Here is a 16,670-nt window from a genome sequence, read left to right on the forward strand (position 1 = left end):
GAAGAGTTCATAATTCAGTGTCTAATGTCCTTGTACGTAACTCAAAGCCTCTGCTACCTCTGACTTGTGAGAAAATGATAGGCCAAAGTAGGCGACTCATTCTTTGCCGTAAAATGAGAGTGTACTAATTATTTATCAGTATCTTACCCTTAATTTGGCTGAAGAAAGAGCTGATTTCATAACACAAAACAGAGCTGTGTAGACAATAATAACCATTGTAGGCAAAAAGGTTCCACCCAGATGTAAGTGATAAGTCAGTTTTATATGACAGCAAAGCAGTAAATGCATGAATAGATTCCTGAAGTAGTGCACACACACACACACACATATATATATTTTTCCTGTTATTCACTGCCTCCTACAATGTTTATCTTAAATCCAGCTTTCAGAATCTATTTTAAACCCCATGGCATTTAAATGAACAAGGACTCTATTTCACTTGGTCTCTTCTAAGGGTTCCATAGGTAGATTGTTGAAAATGGGAGTTTTTTTGAGGCGGGCTGGGTTGTTCTCTCTGTGGATACCTACAAGCACAGCTGGAATACCAGATGTGTGGTATCCACACTACAGCTTCTGCAGCCTCTGAGCACCCTATAGCAAGTCTCGGGGCAGGAAAGAGTGCAAGGTGGTGCCTCATGGGTGAAAGCGGATGGGGAAGGGACCTTCCAGGGGCACTGCTGCCCAGAAGCATCCTGAACAAGATGGGATCTGGCCCCTTCCTACAGTAGTTTGTATCTGGGTCAGGATGGAAATGGCTTCAGGGCATCGTAGCTCCCTTCCTCTGCGTTGCACAGTTTCCCTTCTGCTTTGCTGAGCCTCGGCACAATAATCTTCGTCTTGCAAGCTAATTATAATACACCACCAAACGCAGACAGTAATCGGGAAGGAAGGATTTAAATGTTTTGACGCGTTGAGTCTCTACCGAAATGGCTACATCTAGAGTTTAACTTTCAGAAGCGCAAGGCTCCCACTCCTGAAGTGGGAGATGACACGTGCATAAAAATCAGGCGCTAAAGCCGCAGATTTCTATTACTTGATAATTACGGCAGGATTTGTCTGACCATTAAAATGTCTTTATCTGAGCTTGTTACCCTGGGCTCCCTTTATTACCAGTGGAAAAAAGTAGGCACTTCTAGGGCACATTTTTTCTTTCTAAAATAGACATCTAAATAGGTCACGTGCATCACACCTTGTAAGTACCAATTATCTCGAATGCTGATTTTATTTCAACATTTTGGTTTTGCGTTAGCGGTGGTACCTCCTTACTGTGCTCATCGCTGGCAGAATTTTCTCCTTCCAGAGCTGGTACCTACGCTCCTGCCATAGAAACGGCGCAAAGCGCTTGCCTGTATCAAAACAGCGTTTTCAACGAGGCTGGAGCAACAGGTAACTTCAGTCCAGACGACCCAACTTCCCGTTGTTTCCAGGAGCCCTCATTAAAGGGAAATTACGTCGTTGCGTGGCGTTCTCAAGCAAAACAATTTTTCAGCGAAACCAAAAGCTTACAGTCATGTAGTTGATAATGTATTATTTAGGGATGCATTTTAGAGATACGGTGACTACACTTAGGTTTTGGCCGACTTTTATAACTGTAATATATAATTACAATGCAATGATTCTTTTTCTGCATGTAAGCACGCTTAGCCCATGTCCTTGGAAGTTTGCCTGTAGGCCTAAGAATAACTACACTATAAATGTTTGGTAATTAATGTACCTAGTCCAAAAATTACATGTAAAAATTTGAAATCAAAGGAGTAATAACACTTAATTCTCTTATAGTTAACTTTCCAGTTATTTGAATGAGTGCTAATTAGATCTAAAAACCATAAGCACACTTTTACACTAATTATAATGTTGATTATGTTGTAATTACAGTTGCAACAGCATAATGAGATTTACTCGTTAACCATTTCAGTGCTTCGTGGAGTGCACGGCATCAGCCGATGAGGGAAATTCCTGTAGAGCGTACCCAAAGAGCCACGGAGGTGTTGGCTGCCGCTGCCCTGGACCTGTGTCAAATGCCTACGGGTCACGGGAGGGAATTAAAGATCATCACGAAAGCACACAGCTAAGAGCACTTTCAGGAAAGGCGAGTGTTTGATCATGTCAAAACTCTACCAGAAAGGCCTCTCCCTGTCAGAAGGGGAAGGTAAAACTGCTCGTCCCTGGCGGGGCGAGCTGCGGCGGTCCCGAAACAGGAGGAGACGGCGGGGGGGCAGAGGTGAAGGAAGGGACTTTCCAAGGGCAGGAGGGCATGAAGGTAGCCAGTCCCTCCAGGCAATGATGGCGATGAGGAGGAAGTCCCACCAGACCCCTTTGCCTTTGTCCTCTCTGGCGTCAGCACGCCCTTCCTCCATGCCTTTTAGCTGTGTCAGGCCTTTCTGTCCTGTGCCACCTCTTGCTTAGGGTTGCCTTGTGGTGACCTCTGAGTCACGCAAGGAATGCAGGGCGAAGGAGGGGAGTATAGATGACGACAGTACATCAATAGCAGGCTGAGGCCCTTGGAAGTTTTCTTCCATGCTCCACCCCAGCGTATCGTCTCTTTCTCTGGTCTGCCCTCCACAACCAGCACCCCGAGGGACACGCTGAGAAATTGTGACGGGACCCAAATATTTTATTTTCCCAGGGCCCCGAAGCTCTTGGCTCTCCTGCGTAACCCCGTTCCCCTTCCTCTGCCCCTGAACGCCATCAGGAGTGGTGGCACCATGGGTGCTTTTCTCACCTGAGAGTTTCGGTTTTGGCTTCTGTACCTCCTTGTACCACACGGAGGGGTTTTCACTGAGTAAGAACTCTGCTTTTCTGCACGCTCCTTGCGCCGATGCAACAGCCGATGCACAGGGTGAAGAAATGAGGCTCTTTTTTCCCTACCATTCTTAGCAAGAACAGTTATTAGGGTTTTGAACAGCTAGAAGCAGGACAAACACCCTTCAGAAAAGAGGGAAAAAACATCACTGTTGCTTAAAGCAATGAAACCGGCCCGACGCGGACCTTCCCTCTTCCCCTGTCAGTGATGCTCCCAGCCGTAGAATAAGGGAGGGAACAACAGGAACGCTGAAAACGGGGAAGAGCAGAATTATTTGCTCAGAGGCCGATCCTGCCGTAGGTACCAGGAGCTTGTCTCCTCCCCTGTGAGTTAACCCCACCCTCTTTTTTTATGCTCTGGGCTATTTTGGGCAGGCAGCGAGAACTGCGGCTCTGACAGATGAGGATACTGTACCAGAGCACGGCAGCACTTGTTGCTCTGAAGAACCACCCAGCCGTAACCGGGACTGCTTCTCCGCTGCCTGCCTTTATTTTTAAAAGATCATTATTTCTTTATTAAGCTGCAAACTTGTTTTCTCCGCTGGTTTCAAGCTTTATCATTACAAATGATGTTTTAAAAGCCCTGCGAGAGCTCTTCGGAAGGGAAACTTACCTGCTGTGCAGCTGAAACCACCTTTTGCCATTTAATAGCGGGAGATCGGCCGGTAGCCTTGGGGGTGAAAAATGACAGACTCCGTTCCTCCTAACGGGGAAGGAAGGGACCCTGAAATCGAGCTCTTTGTGAAGGTAAGTGGAAACTGGTGCGACTCTCGGATCAGATCAGCTTCTATTGAATAATCAAACTTTAATTTTCTGGCGCTGAGCGGAAGCGGGGCTTTGACAGCCTTTTATCTCTTGCACACACGTTCACGCTGCTTTCTTCTTCGTGACATTAGAATTAGGTAATGTTGCAGAGGGAGAGTCAGAGTTCCTGTATTTTATTGTTATTTCTCTCCTCGTGAGTTTGTCCTGTTATTCTTAGCCTGCTGCCTGCAACGTGCTGGGTCCTAACTTTAGACTGCCAGGTTTTTCACTAAGAATCCTGACTTCCTTCTCCATTTTTGGGAAGAGAGCATGAAGAGCTGCGGGGTACCATGATTTGGTACCTCAGCAGAGGCTGGCAGGTCTGAAACAGTAACGGATTATAAAACAAAAAGGATTGAGATAAGCTGACAGTCTTCTGATTATTTCCTGCAATACTTTTTTTTTTTTTTTCCTAAAAAAATGAAAACTAAATCGGTTTTTACTCTCAGTTTCCTCAGTCCGAAGCCCATTCTGATTTTATACAAGGGTAACTGAGAACAGAAACTGAAAATATAGAAAGCTAAGTACACCTGCTGTATGGTAGGATTTCAGAATGTTTCAAATTGGGTATGTCTGTTGGTCTTGGGCTGTGATAATCTTGCCATTAAAACCAGCGGCGCAGTTCAAACCCCTTACACGTATAACCTTATTAATAGCAAACTTCGTGCAAACTCTGTCCCAGTGAGGAGCTCAGATTTTTTGATGTTCAGAGCGTGTTGCAAAGCCTCTATGTACATCGGGGCTGGAATCCACTACGGCCATATAAAATGCAGGTGTTTGGTCTGTCTGAGCCTAAACCATCCCCGTAAATCAACAGGATTATTATTAACATGCGGGAGTTACATCGGGGCCTTTGCAAACACAGCACTGAATGATTGGGGAAGCAAATTCCAGCCCCTCCCTTCTGTCAAGTTGAGGGTATATAATTGCTTAGTACTCCCTGGTGGATATTTTGGGCTGTAAGCTGAAATGTCAGCCACATCCACGATGTGTACACATGGCCTCTTCACGCATCTTCCGAAACCAGTCAGTTCAGCTGCAGCCTTTCTGACGGAGCCAGCACCGAGGTCCTTCTCCGTTGCAACCTGATTTTACAAGAATTCCTGGTTCATAACTGCTCAGTAGAGCTTAATGCATTAAAAGGAACCCGTGTGGGTCCATACATCCCAATACCTTTCCTCTACAAGTTGTTTCTACCAAAGTGAGTTTAATGGAGATGTTTGTGGGCTAAAAAACAGCTTAGTGGGATTTTTTGGTGCTCTGTCATCACAAACGCATTCTGGAATGCAAACCTTTAACTACTGATATGTTGTAGTGCCCACATTATTTTAATGAGGCTGATATGGATGTTTGTGATACATGGTTCTTTGACTGCATCAGCTGCTAAAGTGAAGGTCACTGCCCAGATTCAGGGTGTGAAGTTCTGGATCCGTAAGTTACTGGAAAAAATTTGCACTGCATTCAATTGAGCCATGCCATCACCTGAAGATTTATAACTCCAGAAAGAACATTTTTAGTAATGTGACTTCCTGCATAATGCACGTTACAGAATTGTGTAGAGACTCTCACATAAAACTCATAATTTGCAGAGCCGGAGCGAAAGAATTAATCGGTATCTTCCTGGAGACTTCCCATTTAGGTTGAAAAATTACAATTCTTGATGTTTTGGCAAGGTGCCATTAATATAACTTAAAGTCTAAAAAGTCGTCCAGTAAAGCGTGTAACCAGAGTGTTAAATTACACAGCTCAGAAGTTGGAAAATAAATACGAGAAGAACATGAAAAAAGATAGGAGTTAAAAGTTGAAAAATAGGAGCATATAAGAGAAATACGACCAGGTGAAAACTTTGCTGGAGCATGACATTTAGAAGAATAGCGTATGAGTAAGGAGAGATGAAGAGAAAGGGTGATCTAGGAGAGAGTCTGCGAAGGACAAGGCACCTGTTTTGTTGTAAGACTGGAAAGGAGGACTGAAAGGTGGCACCTTCTGGTTGAGTATGAGATGCTGGGCCAAGTGGCACATCTCAATATACTGGTCTACGCTTGAGGAAGGTTCTAATAACAGGTGATGGTGGGGTCAATGAGCGCGTCATCGTTTGATTTTGGTGGCGCTAGTATTTCACCAGAGGGAGAAAGTTCTGCTCTGCATCCTTGAATGAACACAACGGCCAGAAAACGCAGAGATCAGTGAGAAAAATGTAGGGCAGTAGATGGGGCCTGGCGAAAACTGTATCTTCCACAGGCACAAATAAACCAGCAAGGGCTGTTTTTCACCAGCCATAGAGTCTCTAATAAAAGCAGTTTCTGTCTCAGGTTAAAAAAAGAAAGGTGTTACACAATTGCTCTATTTCCTTTTTCTATTTAACAACCAGGAGAGCAGGAGCCTTGGAAAGACAAGTCGAGAGATGATTGTAAACAAAAGGGCTGTGCTGTAACCCAAAGCAGGTCAGATATCTCCTGTGCTGTGCGGACGGGCTGGGCACCACCACCAGGACACAGCTCGCTCGACTGCGATGGCACGGACAGGTTAAGTGGTTATCGCACCTCCTCGTTACCGTCCCCATCGATCTTACTCTTTTTCTAACGGTGCTGTAAACTGCATCTGTGAGGTATTTTTTTTTTTTTTTTGGTGAGCGAGCGTTTGTTCTTGCAAGGTGCTTGATTGAGAGTAAACACACACACACACAGACACCCCCCTCCCCCCCCCAAAATCTGAGGCAGGACACAAGCGGACTGACGGTGAGAACGGGCAGGGATGAAGAGCGGGGAGGTCCGCCAGGGAGGTGGTGCCACCTTAATCAGATCTGCAGTTTGTGTAAGCAGGCCTTTTGTGAACGCTGAGACTCTCCGGCAGCAATTCCCTCTCCAAACTTGTTTGACAAGGAATTGGAAGAGGCTGCCGGAGAAAAAGGCTTGACACGCGGTAGCGTGAGACGCTGGCGACAGCTTCGGGGGAGCGAGCATCGGGAGGTAGCGCTTGCTCTGTGTTTAACCCAGCTTGTTGTAACTCAGGTTCGTGTTAATTCTTTGCGTCCTGGGGAAGCGAAGTGCTTCCGTATAAACGACACCCTGATGGAAGGTATATTTAGCTTTTTCTGGCAGTTTTGCACCTGTATCCTTGAACATAATGACTAAACCGAAATGGTGCTCATTTTGTGTCCAGACTATTAAAATCCATATGGGAGGATCACAGAACTTTTATGGGTTCTTTCTGTTTGCAGCGGAAACAGGTGTTTGGATGTACATTCCTTGCATTTCGACGTTAGAGTGGCGCATAATAGCTAAAAAGTTAATTTGAGGGAGATATATTGTACACATGGAAAACAAAGCATGAGACAAACAAAAACTGAGAGCGCAACTGTGTATGTGCATTGCTCAGGATAAGTGCGGTCTAGAAAGCAAGCAAACCACACAAATGCTCCAATGTATATTTGATTTAAAAAATCATCCTCCTTTAGAAATACTCTGTAACAAGATATATAATAATCCATGTTTGTGACAATCAAAAGACAGTAGTAGGTAGCAGTAGTGGAGTGGCAGTAGGAGAATTGGTGGTAGGGGAATGAGTAGCGAGCTGGCAGACTGCTATTCCTTCAAGGAGTCATTGTGCTATTGAGTGATTAATATTCTGGACTTGTTCATCAGCTCAGGCGTGCAAGAGCTTTTGCCTAAAAAGTGTAAGGCTTTTACTTCACCAGGCGTTCAACCACAGTCGCACCAAACACCCATCTAGAGGAAACGTGAAGGAGCTTGCAAATGCAAGAAGCAAGAGGGACTTCTGAAAGGCCTCGATCTTCCGCACTCACTGACCCTACCTGGCTCGTGTTCCCGTCTGCCGGCCGAAGGCATCAAGGCATAAGATGCACCGAACGCTCTCAGCCCCTTCCGTCCATTAGGAGCTGAGCGTCGTGCACGACCAGGGACAGTGAGGGTGCGTTCGCAATGTCTCAGGGATATGGTACCAGCCAAGGTGAGGTTCAAGGACTGACAGCACCGAGGTAGCTGCAGGACCCCTTGCGGTCAAGTCTCAGAGGATTATCACAAAGAAAAGAGGTTAGTCCTGGTATGCTTGGTCTCCTGGGGCAGCAAGCAAATCTGGAAGGAACCTGTGAGCCCTTTGTCAATGGTTTTATTTCAGAGAGTTTTAGGTGTCTGTTAGGAGTATGTTTAAAAGCTATGGCAAGATTTGGCACCAAACTTACTGTCCCAGAATGAATTGGTCAGTCAGAGAGCCCGGCTGTCCAGGACAAGGCAGCCATCCTGCTGATTTGGTGTGCTCCATCAAAAACCCAGGAGTCGCCACTCTCGGGAGGGTGTAGTTGCCCTTATCCTCACCTTTGGACAGAACTATCCTGGAAATTATCCCAGGGAGGTGCAGGATTTTTATGCCCTCTGGGATTTCTTTTTGTGCATTTTCTGGATTATTTTTTTTAAAAAAGTTATTTCTGCCGAAGGGTGATTTCAAACTAACCCTGGTTTGGATTTGGTGAACTGCTGCAATTCTAGCCTTAAAGGAAGATATAAATAGAAATGTTACTCTAGGTACAAACAATCATTCCCCACTATTAAAGCTTTTGTGGGAGAGTCACTCTGATAAGAAAACTGATTTCACTTTCAGAACTTTAGGGTTATCAAAACCAATAATGGCTTCACAAACCGGGAGAGAGAACTCGACAGGAACCTTTAACCCATTATAACAATACAGTCTCTGTAATTTATGTGATTCGTAGACTGCCCTCGAGAAGTACTATGATGATGAATAGAAATCACCATCAGATCTGGAAGGTACAAAGTCCATTTCTGTTTCTTGAGTCATAATAATTTTACTGGGTATCATGAACTCAGCTTTTGGTTTCCATATAAAATCACTCCTCTGTTGAGCGAAGCTTTCTAGGCAAAGAAGAAATAATAAAGAGAGAAAAGCACAAGGAAGAATAATGGTACTGAAATATCTGGTTCAACCCGTCTGGTGGTCCAAGACTCACAATGACATTTTTTTGGATCCTCGCTCATGAGGTTGGCCAAGCCGTTCACATTTCAAGAGACACTTAGACACCCTACAAAGCAGACATGTACAGTGCGTGCAGTCCCTGATACTTTTCAGCTGTCACCCTGGGCCTTGTCTTTATTATGGATCTTGCATTTTTCCATCCATGCATAGCTGTTGAGCAGATGATGGGCACCACGGTTCACGTCTCTTCCAAACTTATTTTGGTGAGGCAGTGCACGATCAGCAGCCTAAGTAAGTCTCCTCTTCTAGTGTACTGGCTTTGTGCATCGGTATGAAAGTTACCAAACTTACAAGGTTTACTGGTAGTCAGAACACCAGCATATATATACTGGGAGGAAAATAGTTTTACAAGGTTTGTTTAAACAACTATAAACCCATTTCATAAGCTCCGTGCAGGGGGACTCAGGTGTTTCATTGTCATTCTGGCTCAGTTCCTGTCTTGCTCAGTTCTTTTCAAATCAGGAGGGACTCCGTTGAACCCTATACAGTTTATATGTATATAAACTGGGCAGAAGAACGGAGTCAGGCCTCATAAATTTGAATCACACTGTTTAAATAAGAAAATTAATAGTAACCCACTACAGACGCAGTAAAATCAAGGAGATGCTACCTGGACTGACAGTTGCTTCTCTGGACTTATAAAGCATTTTCAATAAAATAATAAAAAAAATAGTTGAGGGGAAAACATCCATCTTGGTAAGATCTAATTTGCTTTAATCTTATCTTGTTAAAAGAAAAGAATTCAATAAATTAACAAATAACTGCCTAGCAAATGTTTTAAATTTACCAGTTGCTTGTTGTAACTTGCGACGAAGCGAGACCAGTGCTTCAGAAGACGCGTTAGCCTGAGTTATACAACCCGGAGTCTCCATGTCTCCAGGTCCGTTTTCTCTCTGAGCATTTGCAGATTTTGTTTTGCGTCAAGACAAGCGCCTCATTGGTGAGACTGTTAGAGATGGGCAGCGAATAGTTTAAGGCGGCCAAATGTATAAAAAGACTTGGCAGGGATATAATTACTAGCCCTGCCACCTTGCACCTAATCTGGAATGCTTTTAGGATTGATTGGGAAACTGGATCGCAAGTTAAGGAGGGATTTTTCATCTGCGTCACCTCCTACCTAAGTTCATGATCTAATCATGAGTTTGTGGCTAAAGGTGAGTGACACCCCTGTCTGCCGTGGTTTGGTTTTTTCCCCTCATATCGATGGCTGTGATTACTTCCATGTTATTGAACTCGATGGCGTCAATATATATATGTTAATTGTGATCATCAGATTAAAAGGAAACATATTCAAATGCTTTGTTGAATGTGCATAATTTTATTTCTTTAAATGCCTTTTGGATCCGAAAGACTTCAGAAACATTCAGGATGGGCCATTCCCATGGCCATAAAGGCCCGTCGGGCTTGTCCTGCTGAGTTCAGTGGCCACAGAGTTAGACTGGCTTAAGTGTATTTGAGATCTTGTTTAAACTCCACCTGCTAATTCCTTCCTTTATTCCAGCTTTTCTAAGCCATGCAGTCAAATCAGGTAAATACAGTGTTTTAATTCTACCATGAAGGACTGGCGATATTCATAATTATTATTGCTTGTACTTAGAAATAGCCGCCGCCGTGCTGTGGGTGCCCTGTGTTTAGCTGCAGATAGCTCTTTTTCCGTCTCTGGCAGCACACGTCTCGTCAGGCTCCAGGTTGTTGTGTCATGGTTCAGCGATGACAGCGAAGCTCCAGTAAGTGTCCCCGGGAAATTTTTATCAGCAATATATGGCTCTGCTGCGGCTATTCCAGAACAGCAAATGTCACGGAGATCGTTTGACACAGCATCCCAAAAATATACAGGGATCCTTTCCAAGAGGGCCAGTAGGAAGTACGTCTGCCTCTGCTCCAAAGTTAAATGTTGGTATCAGTTCACCGGGCTACGTCAGATATATTTTGATGGAAGGCTGTGTAAAGATTGTTTAGGATAACATATTGATCATTACAGCAACAATATTCCTTAGTTCTTGTGTGACACATAATTCTTCAAAATTTGGCAGATACCAGCAAAATAATCCTGGCAATGCTACGAAGGGGTAACGTAAACACTAGAATTCCCATTTTGCAGCTAAGAGCTCTGGTAGTAGATTTTTTCAAAGTACTATTTTTTTAATGTTAAAGGGCTGTGAGTTTGTGTGTTAGTTTTATACGTGAATAAAAGAAGGTCTCAATGATACTTTTATTTTTCCAGCAAAGGCTGAGCCAAAGTCATGGGGAGAGTCAATTGGCATAAGGGAAGGTTTGGTTCTGTGCTGGAATCATACTCTATTCATATCAGTAAATCTTACTCGAAGGAGGAAATCAGAGCAGGTACCTGAAGTGCTGTAGAAGGTACTTTGAAAATAGCTTCAAGTGGTTTATTTGACACAGTGAAGTTTAACGCTGACAAAGTCCAAAGTAGATCCTTATTCCCTTTCCTTCCTTGCCCTTTGCTCTCCTCATTTGCGTGCAGCTCTGTATTGCTGCCATGCAATAAAACTCATCTAGCTGCGATAACAGCGATATATGTGTTCATCTGGAGCTATTTTTGTTGGTCTGATTTTTGTAGGTCTGATGAGTTGAATCGGCATCATGTATTCCCGGTGTGATTTTTTTATATTAGACTTAGGAGTTGGAAGTTATTACAGTGGAACAAAAGTAATTCAAAATGCATTCAGCTGTGTTTTGACGATCCGAAGCCGGCAATTTTATCTGATAATACATAAGGGTAGAACTTTCTGTAACCGATGACATTGACAGCATGTCGTTGCTGTTTGCTACGCAGCTTGATTGCAAAGTTCACACACAAATGTAGAACAGGTCCACCGGATGTTTTCTCTGACTGTGTTAAATTAAATGATTTCTTGTAAATGAATATTATTCTGTCCCGCTCTATAATAATTTCATAACTTATCTTTTAGAGTGTTTATGATTTTACCCTTCTGTATATATCCTTTTTAACGGCGGTGTTTGCTGGCTGAAGTGGGACTTCCATGATGTGACACAGATCCCTCTTCAATTAGCGACCCCGGTGTACCGCAGAAATTGGGTGGCGCGGTATCTTAAGAGAAGTGGTAGAAAAGAGACTGGGAGACGAAGCACCTGAGACGCAGTTCTGTGACGCACCGTAGCAAAGTCTGTGCCACGTTAAAATGCCCCCAGGTGTCGTCAAAATCCAAATCAACATATTTTCTACTCTGCCTGCTCTCAGGTAAAGGCTGTTGGGTGCTTTATTAAGTGTCTGGAGAGGAGGCGGCTCTAGCGCAGAGTTTGTGCGGCCGTGTCGGCACCGCGCTGTGCCCAGCCAGGTAGCAGAGCAGTGGGGGACTCCGTTTGAGCTGCCTCCCACGGCCGCTGAGCCCAAATTCCTTTGTGCTTTGTGCTGTCCACTCTTTCCTTTTTCCTTCTCAGGGTCTTGCATCTTCTGTAGTGCCTTCTGTTTCAACTTCTCTGGGTTTTCTGCTTCTTCTCACAGGCCTCCAGACTCATAAATTTATACCGGTGTCCTAATCTCCATGATTTCTATGTTGGTCCCCAGGGTACCATGGTTCAGATTTTGCCTAAGAGGTATTGTATATCTGGAGCTCGGGTGCTTCTCCAGTTTTTTTCCCGTGTGTCTGATTGATTGCCAAAAGACGTTGAAATAGCTCCTTTATATATATTTCTGGCAACTCTGCAAAAAACTCAGATAAAGCCCTAATTGAAATGTTTTTCAGGAGAGTTACGTTGTGATAACTTATTTATTTATGCACCTGTGGGACAGTAGGAGTCGAACTTCTTCCTGCTATAGCGACTTTGCTTAAATGACAAATGAAGGATGAAGTTGCCCAGATAGCGATAGTTTGCTTGTCTAAATCTTCATTCTTGATAGTCACTAACTTTGTGTGCAGAGCAGATGACAGAAGCCCATGGCGTTCACCTGTATGCGCTTGACGTAAAATGTAATGTTCAAGAACATTCAAAGCCTAATATCAAAGTCAGAAGCCGATTTTCATTTACTTTAAATTCTATAAAACTTGAAATTCGCACATTTAAAACTTGAAAAGATTATATGTGAGAATATATATATTTCTTCCCTTCTTTCATAAGCCAGGCTGTAAAAAAGCCATTTCTTGACTACATTTGTTGCTTCTCTTGCGTTTGTTGGCTTCCTTTGGACTAAGAAAAAAATATGACTCAGTTCACCATTCACCAATGTTTCAGGTTCACGATACTGGGAATGGAGTTTACACACAGAGGAAGTTTGCTTGATTTATGTATGGCTTTAGTCTCCCTTTCTGTTACCCATGAAGATGCCAAAGCAGATACACAATTTTTTAACTTCTTCTGCTAATAAAGACATAGAAGTATAATGCTCTACTGTTTGGAAGCCACAAAGATGCTCTGAGGGCTGGAGCCCCTCTGCTGTGAGGACAGGCTGAGAGACCTGGGGGGGTTCAGCCTGGAGAAGAGAAGGCTCCGCGGAGACCTTAGAGACCTTTCCAGTATCTGAAGAGGGGCTACAAGAAAGCTGGCAAGGGACTTTTTACAAGGGCATGTAGTGACAAGATGAGGGGTAATGGCTTCAAACTGGAAGACAGTAGATTTAGATTAGATATCAGGAAGAAATTTTTCACTCTGAAGGTGGTGAGACACTGGAACAGGTTGCCCAGAGAAGCTGGAGGTGTTCAAGGCCAGGCTGGATGGGGCTTGGAGCAACCTGGGCTGGTGGGAGGTATCCCTCCCCAGAGCAGGGAGGTGGAACTGGGTGATCTTTAAGGTCCCTTCCAACCCGAACCGTTCTGTGATTCTGTGGTTCTATGAAAAGGGCTGGCGTATCACCTCCAAAGAGAGCGTGCTGCTGAAAGCTAGAAGAGGAGTTCAAGGTATGATGAACTAATCCATGTAGGTGTTTGCTTCATCTCAAAAAACATTTGACTGGTAAGCTCCACAACTGTCTGCAATTCAGAAAAGATAGTTTAGCGTAGCTTTTAAATGTTCAGCAGTTGCTCTTTTCTTAAAAAAAACCCACCTTAGTAATAAACCACAGAAGATTGTTACGGTTTGAAGAATCCACAACAATTTTATTGTTGTTTAGACAATTATTCTATCACCCAGTGACCCCTCCCCACCCAGGAAGGGGAATCGAAAAAACAAGGAAACTCAAGGGTTGAAATATAAACACATTTAATAGAATAAGACCAAATAATTAACATTAAGAATACTAGAGAACCAAAGTTGATCCTGATACCAATACAAAATATCCAAGGATTATACACAGCCCATTGTATCAGCAGGAAGCTGTGCACTCCCAGCAGGGGACAGCAAACGTGTCCCAGCTCGGACACCTCGAGCGCTGTGGCTTTGGGAGGAAGGGTCCAGCACCAGGGCAAGGAGTTCTCAGGATTGCAGCCATCATGAACGAGAAAGAAAAAACTCCTCGGCAAACTTTCTGATTTATATTGAATGTGACATTCATGGTATGGAATAATGCTGTTGGCCAGACGGGGTCAAGTGCCCAGGTCTCGCTCCTCCTCATCCCTGCGCCTGGCGAGCTCGAAAACACAGAGACCTTGATACTCTGGCTGTAAAGTATCCTTGATACTCTGCTGTGTACTCAGCACTGGTGAGGCCACACCTCAAGTATTGTGTCCAGTTTTGGGCACCTCAATACGAGAGAGATATCGAGGTGCTGGAGCGAGTGCAGAGGAGGGCAACGAAGCTGGTGAAGGGCCTGGAGAATAAATCTGATGAGGAGCAATTGAAGGAGCTGGGACTCTTTAGTTGGAGGAAGAGGAGGCTGAGGGGAGACCTCATCACTCTCTACAACTACTTGAAAGGACATGGCAGAGAGGTTGGTGCCGGTCTCTTCTCACAGGTAATTCGCGATAGAACAAGAGGGAATGGGTTCAAGCTGCAGCAGGGTAGGTTTAGGCTGGACAGTAGGAAAAAATTCTTCCCAGAAAGAGTCGTCAGACACTGGAATAGGCTGCCCAGGGAGGTGGTGGAGTCACCACCCCTGGATGTGTTTAAGAGTTGTTTAGCTGTGGCGTTAGGGGATATGGTGTAAGGGAGAACTTTGTAGAGTGGGGCTGATGGTTGGGCTCGATGATCCCAAGGGTCTTTTCCAACCTAAATGATTCTGTGATTCTATGATTCTAAAGTAGCTGGCTATAAAGTAAATATTTTCACAAATTCAGATACTCGAGTCTTCTAAAAATGCAGTTTTCCCTAGCATTAGAAGAGAACTTACTACAAAATAAAATTACTGAAAGAGAAATGACTCCTGTGTCGCTCAAACCAGGACAGAGCTCTCTAACGTTCCTGGATGCTGACGACTATTACGTGTCCTTAGAGCCCAGCTCTGCGCAGGAGGTGGTGCAGGCTGCTCCACGCTTTGGCAGCCCCCTACGAACACGATTCTCTTTGCAAAACCCAGTGCCTGAGATAAAAAATACAGAGGCCTTTTTAAAAACAATTCTGAAGCACTCTACAGTCATGGTCAGCACTCTACAGGTGTAGAGGCTGAGAAGCGGTGGCCTTGTGTCAGGAGGTCCAGCAAGGACACCACCCCGGTCCTGTGCTCCCTCCTTTAGGTGTAGCTCTAGTGTTTTATTTTGCTTTTTGTACAGCACTTAGCACCACTGATTCAGCGTTCATGTGCCACACCTGCTTAGTAATTCACAGTAAATATTCCAATAATTAAAACAAAAATTGCGTTAGTCACAACTTTGCTTTTTAATTTTTTTTCCTGTTGCTAGTACTAGGGAGGAGTCAAGGTTTAGATTATCTTTTGGCTGACTATTTCAAATGCACACAGAGCTAACGTGTTATGACACTGGAAAAGATAAAGAGAAGTATATTTTTAAGGCTTAAAATGTACTTAAGACTGCCAGTCTTTCTCATTTACGTAAAAGACCAAGTGTCACTTGACCGCAATATTAAATGCATCTGTAGGGGGCTTTTTAATATAGCGGTGACGAGTATAACAAGAAATATTAACAGTTAAGGTCAGATATTGTCAAGTGAGAAATAAGCTTAATAGTAAGTGTAAAGGTGATTAACCATTGGAATGAACCACCAAAGAGGTCATGCCCTTTCTTCTTCTGCTTCAGGTCACGAGTAGATACGCTTTAATGAAACACGTATAGTTAGACTCAATAAAGGAATAAACAAGCCATAAAATCTACAAAGCAGGAAGGCATTGCAACGGAGAATATCTTGGCAAACCAGAACAGGGCTTGGTTCAAGCACAGAGGAAATCCTGGATTTCCATGTCTCTCAAAGATAGCACAAATGTGATCAGAGCCAGTCTGATGGAAATTATATTCAGAGGTTTCTTGCACGTCTTAACATAGTCCTTGGTGTCCTCGGTGTGATAATGGGATGGGATTAGTTCAGGTAAAATATGTGATTGCTTATCTTTGTCTGGATATGCAAGGGCCAGACTTTGGAAGGGGCTCCAAAGGCTGAAGCAGATGGTGGCTCGGCCGTGGCTCTGAGTGCTGTGTCAGTACGGGTCAGACCTTGAGGCTGAGGTGAAGGAAGAGCTAAATTAGGAGATACAAAGAGCTGAATTCCCTTTGTGTCTGTCGTGGAACCATTGCCTAAGTCATGCCGCATCCCTGTGCCGTGTCTTCGTTTCCTGCGAAACATCTGCACCAAGGCTCATTTTCATCTCTGTGCAGCCCGGTTGCTTCTCCAGCTAAAATTGCGTTCCTTCTTTCCTCGTCACATAGACGGATGGCTGCAAAAGCTACTCAGGCATTGTGGTTTGACTCCTCACAAAATCCTGAGTTAATTCCCAGGTTGGGCAGCTGCTTCTCTGTATCAGTCGCCAGACTTGTCCTCCCTATAACATTTCAACACCCAAATAAACATCCCGAACCTCGCCGCCCGCCGCATTTGCCCGTTGTTGTTTGGGGTGCTGGTGCGTGCCTGTACCTGTGTATTGTCCGAAACGAGTGGAAATCAGAGAAACCGGCCCCGATGGATCGTCGCTATTGTGGCCGGTGTTTTTCTAGATTGTGATTCAATTTGTGTGGGTCAACAGGCACGTTGTG

At 44.2% G+C, this 16,670-nt stretch overlaps 1 protein-coding gene across 2 annotated transcripts in view; it reads left to right on the forward strand.

The window, feature by feature from the left end:
* CLIC5 (chloride intracellular channel 5) overlaps positions 1-16,670 on the forward strand; it is an 85,297-nt gene that overhangs the window by 19,578 nt on the left and 49,049 nt on the right. Inside the window, exon 1 of one of the 2 annotated variants that reach the window (XM_054196346.1) lies at positions 3,205-3,549. The exons of the other annotated variant lie outside the window; for it this stretch is intronic. Within the exon in view, the coding sequence (XP_054052321.1) occupies positions 3,487-3,549 (63 nt within the window). The 5' untranslated portion in view covers positions 3,205-3,486. Of the gene's footprint in view, positions 1-3,204; positions 3,550-16,670 lie in introns of those variants that run through there. 2 annotated transcript variants of the gene reach the window in all.

Source organism: Rissa tridactyla, chromosome 3 (genome assembly GCF_028500815.1).
Source record: "Rissa tridactyla isolate bRisTri1 chromosome 3, bRisTri1.patW.cur.20221130, whole genome shotgun sequence".
In the NCBI taxonomy this organism is placed as follows: domain Eukaryota; kingdom Metazoa; phylum Chordata; class Aves; order Charadriiformes; family Laridae; genus Rissa; species Rissa tridactyla.